Source organism: Marmota flaviventris, chromosome 10, assembly GCF_047511675.1.
Source record: "Marmota flaviventris isolate mMarFla1 chromosome 10, mMarFla1.hap1, whole genome shotgun sequence".
In the NCBI taxonomy this organism is placed as follows: domain Eukaryota; kingdom Metazoa; phylum Chordata; class Mammalia; order Rodentia; family Sciuridae; genus Marmota; species Marmota flaviventris.
In genome coordinates, this window is record NC_092507.1 from 820,489 (window position 1) to 835,574 (window position 15,086).

The 15,086-nt window shown below is 55.2% G+C and overlaps 1 protein-coding gene across 1 annotated transcript in view; it reads right to left on the reverse strand.

Moving 5' to 3' along the window:
- The window catches only part of Cfap74 (cilia and flagella associated protein 74), a 33,270-nt gene extending 32,146 nt beyond the window's left edge, over positions 1-1,124 (reverse strand). The window contains exon 1 of the mRNA XM_071618536.1: positions 1,058-1,124. Within this exon, the coding sequence (XP_071474637.1) occupies positions 1,058-1,124 (67 nt within the window). The remainder of the gene's footprint in view (positions 1-1,057) is intronic.
- Positions 1,125-15,086: the final 13,962 nt, after the last annotated feature.

Consider the following 15,086-nt stretch of genomic DNA (forward strand, 5'->3'; position numbering starts at 1 on the left):
AGATCTCAGGGACTTGGGAGGCTGAGGCAGGAGGATCACAAGTTCACAGCCAGCCTCAGTGACTTGGTGAGGCCCTAAGGACTTGGCACCCCTGGGTTCAACCCCCAGTAGGAAGCCGAGGACAGCAAAACCAGCTTAAACTGGATGAGCAAGCGTAGTTCTCAAAGTGTGGCCCAGGGAGCCCTGGGGGTCTGTCGGTTGTCTCAGCACAATGTCCTGTGCCTGCAGTGACGTGGCTGGAGGCCACGGGACAGGCAGGTGCAGTGTCCTCCACTGACCCAGACCACACCGTTTACAACAGTTTATTCCTGCTATGGGCGATAAGTGAATGAGTGTGGATAAGCGAATGAGTGTGGATAAGCGAATGAGTGTGGATAAGCGAATGAGTGTGGAATTACTTTCAACTTAACTTCTTAGCACAGTAAATATGGAGTTTGGGAGCCCCTTGGGTTTCCAGACTTTTTAAGAATGTCTTGTAGCTGGTTTTCAGACAAGGACTTTGAGGCTCCTGGTGTGAGTCACTGTGGACTTCCAGCTGACCAGGCCAATGGAACCAGGGGTCCCTCTCCACGCTCCGCTAGGTCTCTGTCACAGAGACTGAGAAAGGACTTTGAAAGGCACAAGTGCACCCACCACCACAAGGAGGGCGAGAGAAGGACACACCGACCAGAGGGGGACGCTCAGGGACAGGGTGCTGCGGGCAGGAGCCACCTGTGCAGACTGTGACAGCTGCCTGGGCAGCGAGGTCCAAATCAAGGACATCTCAGGAAGATTTCAGATCATCAGAAAATTTAAAAAGAGAATCTAAATGCGTCCAGGAAAAGAAAATAAAAATAGGTCACATTCAAAGGATGGGGCTAAAAATGGCATCAGTTTCTCAATAGTGACGCCAGGACTGGAGACTGTGGTCTGCACTGTCAGAGCCTCAGCTGAAGACAGCAGGACGAGCTCCCGGGTTGGGAAACATGTGGATTCAGTGGGCACGGTCTCGCGGGAGTCCAGGGAGCCGAGGGGCAGCCGTGAGGCGCGTCGCGTGTTTTTCCCGGGCCTCCTTTACCATCCTCCATGGGCAGGATGCTGTCTGCAAACTCCTCTCCAGAGACCAGGCTAGTGGCTCTCTCCATGTCGAGAGGTAGAGATCGGCTGCAAGAAAGTTATCACAAAATACAGATCAACAGGACCCAAGATCTTAAAAAATGGACTTTATAATAATCAATAACTTTCCTTAAAAAGACATTAAGAAAGAGAATAGATAAGTCACCAATTAGGGAAAAAATACTTGTAGCACAAATATCTGACAAAGGTCTTGTATCCAGAATATGTAAAGAGTTCCTGCACATCAATAACTCAAAGACCAGATTCCAGCTTAGACAGACAGAAGGTGTAGAGCCGTGTGACACGAGAAGACACAGAAATGGCCAACGAGCACGGACACGTGGTGTGACACCCAGAGTCACGGGACGAAAACTAAAGCCCTAGCACTGTGTGTCCCCGAGGTGGCCGGGAGTCACACCATAGGTGGCACAAGCTCTGGCAAGGACTCGGAGCCATCTGCAGCCGTGAGTGTGACTGGCGGGAATTTCTTGTGAAAGACCCTAACAACAGGCCTCCCCCCCCATCCTAAGGACGGCTGAGAAACTGCCCGAGGGCGTTCACGGAGGGTCACGCTCCCTCTCATAGCTCCAGACTGGAAAGAGCCCAGATGCTGGACAGGAGGAGGGAAGGACAGCTTGGGGCACCTCTGGGAGCAACAGAAGGGGCGGTGCTGGCCGTCAGGCGCGCCCAGGGCTCTCTCTCGAGGGCCTCTGCAAAGTGGTGAAGTGGACACAGGAGTACGCTGAAGCCCAGAGCAGCAAGCTCGGGCAGGGGACTGAATCCGTAGGGTGGCTTCCGCGTGCCAGGATGGACGGCCAGGGAACTTGCGGGGTCTGGGGCCACCCTCTGCCTGGCTGCACAGATGTATGCCGTTGTCAAAATGGACCCGATCAGACGTTTCTGACCTCTGTGTCTGCCAGCTGTGGTGGCCACGCCTGGGACCTAGCTGCGTGGAGGCTGAGGCAGGAGGACTGCAAGTTCAAGGCCATCAGCAACTTAACAAGACCCTGTCTCAAAGTCAGAACCAGAAGGAGCTGGAGATGAGCTCAGGGGTCGAGCCTCCGGGGTCCCTTCTCAGCACCACACACAAAAGACTTATGTGTCTTTATCATGCTAAGCTCATGCTATCTCACTAGAACACACTCACACACACTCACACACACTCACACACACACACACACTCTGCCAAGGTTCAGGGGCTTAAAGACCTCGAGAACACTGATCACGCCCTCCTCGTCTGGGGATTCTAGGAGGACGCCTGTGGACACTCTTGGTATGGAATTTTACATCCGTTGATCAAAGATTTTCCACTCAAGAAACAGTGTTAGACATAGATGCTCTTTAGTACCTCGTCATTTCTTGTGAAAGTCAAGTCTGAGGTACGACTTCATTTACTCTCTGTCCAACCACAAATACGTGCTTGTTCTAACGCCCATCGTCCGGTTCTGCTCACACCATGGTCAACATGGAAAGAGTGCGTGGTGAGTGCTTGTGTCAGTGTGTGGGCACAGACGTCCCGTGTGAGGACAGTCTCTCCCTGACCCCGGGGGTGAGTCCGGGCAGTGAGCACAGGTGTCCGTGTGGGAGATGCCCAGAGCTGGGAACTGGGTTTCTGTTGTTTAATTCAGCCACTGCTTCAGAACCAGCCGCTAAGAATATGTTCAATGGCTCAGGATGTTTCCCGGTTACATTATGAATGAATCAATGCCAGTGATTTAAACTGCAAAAAACACTTTGCATTAAAGTCCCAAAGGGTAGGATTCTAAGTGCCCATAAAACACCCACCACATTCTCCCCACGTGGAAGGACAGACTTGCCCACTGCTCTGTGCTCTCCGGGGATGTCAGAAGACACTTGTAAGTGGCCACACCTGTTCAGCTCTGTCTCAGGACCTTGGTGCGGCTACCCGACTGCCTCGCTGGACGCACAGTGGACCGCAGCATACGTATACTCTGAGCGTCCAGGCACAGAGGCGCGCCCTCCTGGCTCTCAATTCTCACCCCACTCTAATCCTCTGAAACGGTGCAGATTCCTGTTTCCACACACGAATCTACAAGGACCCGCAAACTGGGAAGTGGAAGGACGAGTGTGAAGGCCCCGGGGGTGGGGAGACCTGGGCCAGCACCTGTGCAGGGCTCGGGCACAGGAGAAGCGGCTGGAGAACCAAGGGTCACTCTGTGGCTCTCAGGAGAGCTTGGAAGGGCCACCTTTGGTACAGAGGCTGCCAGTGCACCAGCCAGCACACTGAAGTGGTAAGAAACGCTGTTTTCAAAAACAGTCTCAGGGCTGGGGATGTGGCTCAAGCGGTAGCGCGCTCGCCTGGCATGCGCGGGGCGCTGGGTTCGATCCTCAGCACCACATACAAACAAAGATGTTGTCTCTGCCGAAAACTGAAAAATAAATATTAAAAATTCTCTCTCTCTCTCTCTAAAAAAAAAAAAAAAAAATCTCGAAAGTCTAATTCCCTGCTCTCCAGAGGCACTGCCTGCGCTTTAAAGCTCAGAAAGAGGCACACCGCGGTGGCCATGAGCAGGGAGCGGACAGAGGCACCCAGCACACAATACTCTGGGCACAAGCCGTGGCGGCAGTAAGCAGCCAGCCGCCCCCATCCCCCGCTGCTCAGTGACAGGGCCACGTGCCCAGCAGATCCCGGCAGGACAGCAGGCATGGCCATGAGGGGCCCCTGAGCACACGGGCACCAACCAGCAGACCCCAGGGGGTCACACCATCCACCCAGTAAGCAAGAAAGAAGGATCCATAAAATCCAACATCCCTTTCATACTTAAAAAAGTCGTGAACTTGTGTTAGAAATGAACCTCACAATACGAACGTCAACCAACAAGAAAAGATGCTCACCATCATGGCCACTAGAGATGCACATTAAAACCACCCCAAGGTGCCATCGCACTCCAGCAGAATGGAGGTCATCAAGAACACAGGTGGCCAAGTGCTGGTGAGGGTGCGGGTGAGGTTGTTAATGAGGGTGCTGGTGAGAGTGCTGGTGAGGGTGCTGGTGAGGGTATTGGTTAGGGTGATGGTGAGGGTGCTGGTGAGGCTGTTGGTAAGGGTGCTGGTGAGGGTGCTGGTGATGTTGTTGGTGAGGGTGCAGGTGATGATGTTGGTGAGGGTGCTGATTAGGGTGCTGGTGATGATGTTGGTGAGGGTGTTGGTGAAGGTGCTGGTGAGGGTGATGGTGATGATGTTGGTGAGGGTGCTGGTGAGGGTGATGGTGATGATGTTGGTGAGGGTGCTGGTGAGTGTGTTGGTGAGTGTGCTGGTGAGGGTGCTGGTGAGGATGTTGGTGAGGGTGTTGGTGAGGGTGCTGGTGAGGGTGTTGGTGAGGGTGCTGGTGAGTGTGTTGGTGAGTGTGCTGGTGAGGGTGCTGGTGAGGATGTTGGTGAGGGTGTTGGTGAGTGTGTTGGTGAGGTTGCTGGTGAGGGTGCTGGAGAGGATGTTGATGAGGGTGCTGGTGAGGGTGGTGGTGAGGGTGCTTGTGAAGGTGTTATTGAGGGTGCTGATTAGGGTGCAGGTGATGATGTTGGTGAGGGTGCTCATGAAGGTGCTGGTGATGATGTTGGTTAGTGTGTTGTGAGGATGTTGGTGAGGGTGTTGGTGAGTGTGTTGGTGAGGTTGCTGGTGAGGGTGCTGGAGAGGATGTTGATGAGGGTGCTGGTGAGGGTGGTGGTGAGGGTGCTTGTGAAGGTGTTATTGAGGGTGCTGATTAGGGTGCAGGTGATGATGTTGGTGAGGGTGCTCATGAAGGTGCTGGTGATGATGTTGGTTAGTGTGTTGTGAGGATGTTGGTGAGGGTGCTGGTGAGGGTGTTGGTGAGGGTGCTGGTGAGGATGTTGGTGAGGGTGCAGGTGAGGGTGCTGGTGAGGGTGCTGGTGAGGGTGCTGGTGAGGGTGGTGGTGAGGGTGCTAGTGAGGGTATTGGTGAGTGTGCTGGTGAAGGTGCTGGTGATGATGTTGGTGACGGTGCAGGTGAGGGTGCTGGTGAGGATGCTGGTGAGGGTGCTGGTGATGGTGCTGGTGATGGTGCTGGTGAGGATATTGGTGAGGGTGCTGGTGAAGGTTCTGGTGAGGATACTGGTGAGTGTTCTGGTGAGGGTGCTGGTGAGGGTATTGGTGAGGGTGCTGGTGAAGGTGCTGGTGAGTGTTCTGGTAAGGGTGCTGGTGAAGGTGCTGGTGAGGGTGCTTGGGCTGCAAACTGGTGCAACCACTCTGGAGAGCAGTATGGAGATTCCTCAGAAAACTGGGAATGGAACCACCACTTGACCCAGGTATCATACTCCTCAGCTTATACCCAAAGGACTTAAAATCAGCAAACTACAGTAACACAGCCACATCAGGTTTACAGCAGCTCAATTCATAATCGCAAAGCTCTGGAACCAACCTAGGCGCCCTTCAACAGATGGGTGGATAAAGCAAATGGGGTGAATACACACAGTGGAATATTACTCAGCCATGATGAAAAATGGAATTATGGCATTCGCTGGTAAATGGCTGGAAATGGAGAACATCGTGCTAAGTGAAATAAGCCAGTCCCAAGAAACCAAAGGTGGAATGTTCTTGCTGATATATGGAAGCTAACCACAGTAAGGAGAGGGGAAGAATAAAAGTTCCGTAGATCAGACAAAGGGAGTGAGACAGGAGACACGTATTTTTAGTTCCATTGTGGTGAAAACAATCAATATTTGTACATTTAAAAATTGCCGAGAGAGTAAATTTCAAATGTTCTCACCACAAAAAGTGTTGCGTGTTTCTGTGACAGGTTGACCGGCTCGGTTTAATTGTTCATCGAGGACACCACCTCGTGCTCCTCGACTCACCAACTGTCAGCCTGCCCGTTCAGGGAGCCCTCCATAAGCCGCAGGCCCAGCCACAGACACTGAAGCTTCAGGACTGGGAACCAGGGGCCAGGCGCTGCTCAGTGCACCTGCCCAGTGCACCCAGGGCCAGGGAGGAAGAGAGGAGGAAGACCAAGAACCCAACAAGGAGGCGCTGGGTCCCCAACGAGAAGGTCCAAGGGCGCAGGAGGAGAAGCATCTGGGGCGCAAGGTAATGCGGGAGCTCGCTCACGTTGCGGAGACGCCTCCGTGACGAGAACCGAGCGTCTTTCCATTTACAACCACAGCGGAAAGAATGAAGCCCTTAAGAATAAACACAACAGCAGACGCGTGGGACTGCTGAGACAAACGGCAGAACCCAGCGGGGACATGAAGCCGACCCCTAAAAGTCAGTGGGGCCAATGGCCCAGTTCCTTCAACAAACAAAGGTCCCAGGGGGAGAGGGGAGGGGCCACTGCAGATCAGTGGGCCTCCCCACTGTGGGGACCCTGCCAGCTCAAGCCAACAGAGCGGCATGCCCTGTGACCATCCCTGAAAACAGCACAAGTTGGATTTCATTAAGAAACCACCACTGAAGCCGGGCGAGGAGCACACTTGTGATGTCAGCCACCTGGGAGGCTGAGGCAGGAGGACTGCAAGTTCAAGGCCAGACCCTGTCTCAAAGTGACCCCACTCTGGTGGCTTAAGGGATGTAGCTCAGTGGTAAAGCACCCCTGGGTAAAGAAGGAGGAGGAGGAGGAGGAGGAGGAGGAGGAGAAAAAGAAAGGACTGTGGGAATCGATGATGATTTTATGGTTATTGGTAAAGGCCACCTTCATCTACCTGGGGGTGCACACCAAAGCTCGCGGTGAGCCGGGACACCTCCGCAGTCCCGTTCTGGACCAGCAGGGGCCCAGGCTGGGTAGCTGCTGGTGCAGGGTGGCTGCGGGCCTGTGGCTCATTAGCTTTCTTCCTGTTCTCTCTCTCTCGCTCTCTCTCTCTCTCTTTAGTTATAGGTGGACATAATATCTTTTTATATTTATGTGGTGCTGAGGATCGAACCCAGGGCCCCACGCATGCTAGGTGAGCGCGCTACCTCTGAGCCCCAGCCCCAGCCTCTCTTCCTGTTCTCTCGACTCTGAAATTTCCCATAAAGAAAACATGAAAACAGAAGAAAGTCTAAATGGTAAATGCAGGTTCAGGAGACTCATGTTTCCAAGGTACCAATTCTTTCCCAATTTGCTCCATCTTCCCTAACCCCTCCAAAGTCCCACCAGGAGAGAGGGAGGGAGAGCACACGCAGGAGGACAGTGAGGGACCTGTCCCTGACTTAGCACCTACTGGAGACAGGACAAGGACAGGGTTGATGAGGAGCAGGGGGCGGCACTCTGTAGCACCAAGACGGACTCTCAAGCAGGACATGGATGGGTGGGGTTTGCAGAGACAGACGCACCGGGGGAGCCGGGGGAGCGCAAGCCTGACACTCTCTGGTGCTGGCCCGGACACAGAGCTGTGGGGGGTCACGCTACGGGGGTCTGAGAGGCAACCGGCGCCTGTGACGAGGTTGAAGGGCTTGGGTGCTCTGCTTCCACAACAAGTGACCCCACTCTGGGGTGACCCCAGTTCTGGAGGCCAGACATCTGAGATGACCTCACTGGGCTCCCTGAGGTCCCGTGTGGGGATTCAGCCCTGTTGGTTACCACTGCCAAGACGTGCGTAAGCGTGGCTGCCCCTGACCACCCTAGCTGGTCTTTCCTGCACGTTCTCCCCACAAACCCCATATTTGGAGCCCAGCCCCTGGGCCCTGGCTCCCTGTGCACCTGGCTCTTCCATGGTGTCTGAAGGCAAACCAGGTACGTTCAGACAGGATGGGTCCTCACTCTTCTCCTGACCTGGTGTGGCTGCCGCCCAGGACCACACTTCTGTCCTCCAGTCCCCAGGACACTGCAGGCTGAGAATCCTGGACCTGCACTCTTCAGCCTCAGGGCGGAGGGTGGTCCTCCCACGCTGGGCTGCTCTGGGGCAGTGAGCCGCATTTCTTCTGGAGACCCTGCACAGAGCCCCCTGCTCCCTCTCCCACCTTCTACAGCGCCCTCACTCCCGCGCCCCAGGCCCCATCCTGTCACGGTCAGAGCCCAAGTGGCCGGCTGCGGGGATTCTGGTTCTCTTCTGCTTTAAAGGACTCTGTGAGTACCCTGGGCCCACCCTGGTGACCTGGGGACACCACCCACTTGGGTCAGCAACCTCACTGCCCTGGCCTGGACTCTCAGGTTCAGAGGACAGGGCACAAAGTCACGGTCCAGCCTGCTAGGCCCTTTGGCTAGGGGGCTGTCCTGGGAGTGCACCTATGGACTCTGATGCTCTTCAGGGCACTACCCGGGTGGGCCTGCTGCAGGCCCCTCTCCTGGCCGGGGGCTCCTCCAGCCCCTGGTGCTAAGGGCCTTCCCTGCGCGGGCAGGGCTGTGTCCAGATCTCTCTCTTACAAGGACCCAGCGGTGCCCAGCAGGGGCCCTGCTCCAAGATGCCCTTCCAAAGAAGGCGTCCGAGAGTCCGCGGCCCCGAGGGTTTGGGAGATACAGACGCCAGCCCCGCGGCACCCACCTCCCCAAGGCCTGCTCGGCCCTGTCCGGCGACAAGCCCTCGTCAGCGGCCCAACCCGGCGGTGGCCCGCTGGCCCTCTCGGTGGCCCTCGGCTGCGACGCTTGCGGCTCCATGGGAACGCGCACACAGCCCCGCGCAGGCGCGGTCCGCCCAGCTCGCGGTGGGAAGGACCGACGACGTGAGAAGCGGTGGCGCTTGCGGACGGCGGGCTCGGCCCTCGCGCAGGACTCGCGGCTGCACCGCGCGCACCTGCCCGCACCTGCCCGCACCTGCCCGCACCTGCCCGGCGCTCGGGGGCTGCACGGTGTGCGCTGCGGATCCCTTTCACCAGGCTCCGCGGCCGCGCTGGGCCAGGATGAGTGGGACCTGCCCCTTCGCAGCTGGTGCCCGAGGCCGCGGGAGGCCTGGGAAGTCCCCTGCTAACCCTGGGCTGGACATCCTGAGAGTCTGCAACCGCGGGAGGTGCTGGGTCTGTTTTCCTCTCAGAATTCCGCGCTCCAGGGCCGGATCGGGCCACCCTATCAGCCCACCCTATCAGCCCGGTGACGGTTTTCCTAAGAGGAGTTACACTTGGGCTACCCCCGCCCGCCCCAGTTATGGAGTTCTTACGGCTCTGCTTCTCTGGTCCCAGTATGGATGATGGACACACTCCACGGGGAGGGGAAGGACAGTCAGAGACTGAACACAGCCACCCACAGGGAGCTGGCCCCTGGCAGGTCTCCTTCTGTGTCCAGCTGTAGAGTGGCCTCCAGAACATACCTAAGTGAGGAAATCAGGATGCAGCACCATCAGCACCGTATTGTATCTACCAGGGGCAATAAGAATACACCTGTTTGTCTTCCTGGCCAAACTAGGCTGTTTATCTGAACCTCCAAGAAATCAGGAGAGACAGAAGACAGACGATCCCCAGACAGGCGGGTTTTAGCAGGGACGACAGGGAAGCCCCTCGGCTTTAGTCCTCACAGGGAGAAGAGCTGAAGCCACCCCTTGTCAACCCTGTTCCCACCACTGCTGGATTTTACCAACTCTGCTACCATGCCCACAGAAGCACCTTTTGTCAATCTGGAGATGGAAGGAAGTCCGATTCACGAATTGTTGGTAAAAGCCAATTGGGTGTTTAAATTGAATTTGTTGAAATTTTTTGTTGCAGTTGTTTTGAGAGTGGGTCCTGCTGCATGGCCCAGGGTGGCCTCTGACTGCAGCTCAGATGACCCTTCTGCCTCAGGGCATGTGCACTGGGCCTGAATGAAGACTTGTTCTTTGACTCCTTTGTCTTTGCAAGGCCCTTGGGTGGTGAGACCCCCACGGTGTGCCTAGAAACCTTTCAAACTTGATGGAAACTATAAACTCACCAATCACAGGAAACTGTAAACCACAGCAAACCTCAAGCAGAGTCAGGAAAAAATCACACCAAGACATGTAATAATTAGGTCGACAGAGATGAGAAATGGAGAGAGACTCGGAGACGCGCAGAGGGAAGAGGCAGGTTCACACAGAGCAACGGAACATGCCCGCAGACGCCAGGGGGGCTGGAAGTCAGGGGCACAACCTGGGGACACCGAGCCAAAAACAAGACAAAGAGCCTGGCGACCTAAATGTCCATGCCCAGGAAGAACGTTCTAAAGAGCAAAGGCAGTTTTTGTGTGGTGCCAAGTATTAGTGATAAAGCCGTAATTTTAAAAAGCTATTTTGAAAAATGAAGATAGCCTGGGGTGGACCTCAGCGGTAGAGCGCTCGCCCCGCATGCACATGGCACCGCAAAATCCATAATTAAGCGAATAAGGGTACGTTTCGACCTCTGCCTGAGAAGGAGCAAGGTTTCCCTCCGCCTGAGACAACTGAAAACCGGAACAGAACATTCGGAGGGCAGGACACCTGAGAGCCCAGGATGCCGTCCTAGGAGGTGGACACGGAGGACGGGAGCCCGCACATGACCCCCGGGAAGCTCCAGACCGCGGCTCAGGGGAAGGAAACGGAAGCAAGGACTGGTAACACGGGTCATTTCAGCACGACTAAAAGCCCTGGCTCTTCAGAAGACGCTGCTGGGAGAAGGAGCCGGAAAACCGCTGGCCACTGAAGATCCTTACAAAACACATGCAGCCAAAGACTGGTGTCTGAAAAATATAAATAACTCACAGCAACAGAAGGGTCAGCATCCTCATTTTCTAAAATTAGCAAAAGACTTGATCAGAGACCACTGGATCAAGCCAGCTCATCCAAACGTGCCTAGCGTTTTGGTCCCTGGGGTAGGGCACATGAAGCCCACCGAGAGGCGCCACTGTGCAGCCGTGGAGTGGCCAGCAACCGGAGACGCACAGTGTGCACTGGGCTGAGGGGCGGGCAGCCGAAGGTCTCTGGGTGCTGTTGGCGTGCAAACAGGCAGGCCCACTTTGGGAAGCCGAGTGGCCATTTCTTACAGAGTGAAGCACACGCGCCCCTGAACCCCGGTCATACTGGACGCACCCCTTTATTGAAAAGAATGACGACATGACGACCCAAAGACTTGCGTCTGAAAGTTCAAAGCAGCAGGAGCCAAAACTGGACACAGCCCAAATGTCCGTCAACAGGGAGGGCACAACTCAGGAACAAGCCCACGCTCCTGGGGACACAACAAGGTGCTTGTGGTTGATTCTCAGGAGTATCGTGCTACCTGGGCGTGGTGGCGCACGCCTGTGCTTTCCAGCTACTGGAGGCTGAGGGAGGGGGATGGCTTCATCCCAGGAGTTGAAGGGCAACAAAGTGAGACCTCATCTCAAAAAAAAAAAAAAAACCCCAAAACAAAAAACACAACACTCTTCTGGGTGCGGTGGGTGGCACATGCCTGGAAACTGGGGCAGGCGGATCACAAGCTCAAGGCCAGATGCAGCAATTTAGAAAGACCGTCAGCAGCTTAGAGAGACCCTGTCCCAACATAAAACATAGAAAGGGGGGCTGGGGATGTGGCTCAAGCGGTAGCGCGCTTGCCTGGCGTGCGTGCGGCCCGGGCTCGATCCTCAGCACCACAAACAAACAAAGATGTTGTGTCTACCGAAAACTAAAATATAAATAAGATATTTTTTAAAAACCCAAAACATAGAAAGGACTGAGAATGTGGCTCCGTGGTGGAGTACCCTCCCACCATGAAGTATCTTACAAGCCTTTAAGTCATCAATCCAGAAACCACTGAGGGGCGATGGGGGATTGAGAAAAGACAAACACATAGGAGAAGAAAGTTGGGACGGGGGGACAATGTCCTCTGATGGAGGAACCTGGAGCTGGCTCAGCACGTTTATCATATAGGTCTTATCATCGAATTACATGGGTTGTTTTGGGAAAGTTTCAGCAGAGCCGACAGACTTGAAGGTCGCAGTGAATCTTTCGAGGCATCAAGGTCATCTTGTTATGCTCAGAATTCTCTATTCCTGAAAGTCGGTGCTTGAGCTCAGGGTCCAGACCGAGATAGCTCTGCGCCTTTGCTCGGAGCCTCCCCAGGCCAGGCATCACCCTAGCAACTGGGCCATCTTGACCTGCACCTTGGCACAGGAAATTCCCAGCATGCGGCAGCCCCAAGGTAGTCACGGGCTGTGATCCAAGTCACCACTCTCCACAGATGAAGTCGACACAGATCATGATGCCCGTGACCCATGGCGGTAGCAGGAGTCCTGCAGACGTGGGGCCTCAGCCATTCAAGCCCCGCTTCTTATCTCCCTGGCTCTGCAGTCAAATGCCAGCTGGAGACTCGAGGGTGGACGGTGGGATCAGTTCCTGGTCATCTGGGGCCTGGGGGCCTGGTCCCTCTGGCCAAGGCTTTGCTCAGCTCCCTGCTCCCTGAGCCTCTCAGCTCACGAAAGGCAGCAGACATCGTCACGGGAGCCAGACGGGAGCACCGCTGCGAGACCCGAGTCTGGGCAGGAGGACTTGCGATTCCCCACTACTCCTGGCGTGTGGTCACAAGCTGCTGGGCACAGAGCACAGTAGGGAAACAGGCCGCAGAGGCCCAGAGGCCGCTTGCAAGGCTGCCCACCTGACGTCGTGTCTTATGATTCCATTTGTGTATTTCAGGAAAGGCGAATCGGTGGTGACAGAGGGCAGGCCAGCCGTCACTTAGGACTGCCCAGGACTGGAGCCCAGGGCTCACGCAGGCTAGGTGAGTGCTCCACCCCGGGCCCAGTGCTCCACCTGAGCCACACCCCAGCCCAACTTTTCTTAAGTGATAAAATGTTGAGGATCATGAAGTTGGGTGATGGCTACGTGGCAGGTCAACATTCTATTGTGGTTTTTTCCTACGTGGGGGTTTGAACCCAAAGCCTCACACGTGCTAGGCGAATCCTCCACCCGGAGCCACACCCCAGCCTTTCTTACTTTGTTTTGAGACAGGGTCTCACTAAGTTCCCCAGGTGGACTTGAACTTGTATCCTCCTGCCTCAGCCTCCTGGTCTAGGATCATAGGCCAGGCCACCACACTCAGCAGGGGGTGACTTTTTCGGGTTATGGAAACCGGGAACATCAGGGTTATGGTGGAGGTTCCCTAGTCCTGCAGAACCCCCCAAATTGCATACTTAAAATTAGTTATTTTGTTGTACATAGATTTAATCTCAACAAGGCTGATTAAAGGTAAGATAACATACATGTAGACTCCAGGCCATGACCTGATGGGCTTTGCCTGATCTGACCCTGCCGGCCTCCATCTGCCAACCTCCCTGGTCCTCACAGCAGGCCGCCACGGCCTGGCGTTGCTTCCCCTTGGACTTGCCAGTGGAGCCCTGCCTCAGGGCCTTTGCACCATCTGTCCTCTTGGAGCCCTACCTGGGTTCTGGCTTAAGTCCCTCCATGGTGTACATTATTTTGTAAATTACTTCTCTCCGTCTTTTTAGTGTGGTGCCCTATTGTCCATCTTCTAGGGGCAGGGATCTCTTATTCCTGCACAATGCTTAGACAAATCCTTTGCACGTGGCAGGATTATTAATTCTGCAAAGGGCTGTTAAATGAGCCCAGGTCTGTGCGCTCTTTCTTGAAGAAGCTTACTGGGTGTCCTCCAGCACCAAGCGCTGAAATGACCACAGCAGACCTGCTTCTGTGACCTAAGAATGAAGGGTCAGGGTCCAGGACAGGGCAGCCCTGCGGCTCTCCTTGTGTGGTGTCCAGGTAGCCTACATGGGGCTCACTGCAGTCCCGGGTGTCTCGACTCCCCGGCATCCTGTTTTAGGAGTTTCCATGCTAGGACTCAGTCCTGCTTGTCGTAATGTGAAATGCGTCCCTCACTTGATGGACAGTCCTTTGGTTAGAAATGTTAATTTGTGTTTGACACTTTCTGTCTTTTGTCATACAAAAGAATTCAAAATGCCACATTCAAATACACAAAATCCAAGAATGGAATTCCAACCTCTGCCTGTTAAACACGGTAATTGTGCTTGAACGCCCAACTCAGTCGTGGGAAAAAAGGCTTCCAGGGCCCGAGTTTGGCCGTTCATTGGTTCTCAGGGATCAATGACAAACCAGCACCCACTCAGCCCGTCTTCCAAGTGGACTGCACCCTCCAGTTCTTTGCCTTTAATCCTCTCTGCCAAGTTCCCTCTGCTTATCCAGATGAATGGATTCCATCTGAAAATCACAGAGTTAATAATTACAGTCTAAGCTGATAAAACCCTGCTCTGCATCACGGCCATTTTCTCTCTGGAGTGCGGTTTCCCAGGAAAATAACAAAGCAACTTCACGAGTGCATCAGGCAGGGATTTTAAGTTTAGCCAATGCAGTTTCCTTTCCAGGCTGCATGAATCACCTCCACCCCCTGGGGCCCGGCCTGCTGCCACAGAGCCGCCCTGATGGATACTAGCCAGCTGTCCTCCCAAGCCTCCCGCTGGGCGCTATACCTTCCCCTGTGCTGCGAGCATCCAGCATCCGGCAAGGAATAAACTGTATCCTCCCGCCTCAGCCGGATAAACCGGATAAACCGGCAGAGCTGTGGGCCACTTACCTGCACAGTGGAGCTGTCCGGTGACCTCCCTCTGAGCTGCCCAGGGCCATGCTCTCCGGGTTGACGGAGGAGGCAGCTTTTCACACCTCCAGGGCTTATGCTGCCTTCTGCCCAGGGCCATATGGGGAGGCAGAAGGCCTCCCCGCACTGGGCACAAGACCCATAGCCACGGCCCCAGCACCCCACCACAGGACTGGGTGGATCCCCAGTGGAGAGGCCAGGGCTTTACATGTCAAATGAACAGCAAGGGAGCCTTCGGGAGGCTGAATAGATGTCCAGGGACCCAGAGCCCAGGCCTGAAGTCCCGGTTTCTTTCTCATTGCTGTCCCTGCAGTCACATAGCTGACCCCTGCTCTGCACTCTTGGTGACACCAAGACAAGGGGAGAGGAGTGTCCAGGTGTCTTCCAAGAGCGCCTGAGACAGAGACTTTCCCGTTGACAGAGACCCCTCCACTGCTGCCCAGGAACAATGATGGAGCCCGGTGAGCGCGGGAGCGCCCCCAGGCAGCCGAGCGACTGCAAGTCAGAGTGCCGTTCCAGGAAGCAGAGAGGAGAGGGGACACCAGGGTACGTACCCTCCCAGGACTGGCTCCAGGGACCCTCCTCCTC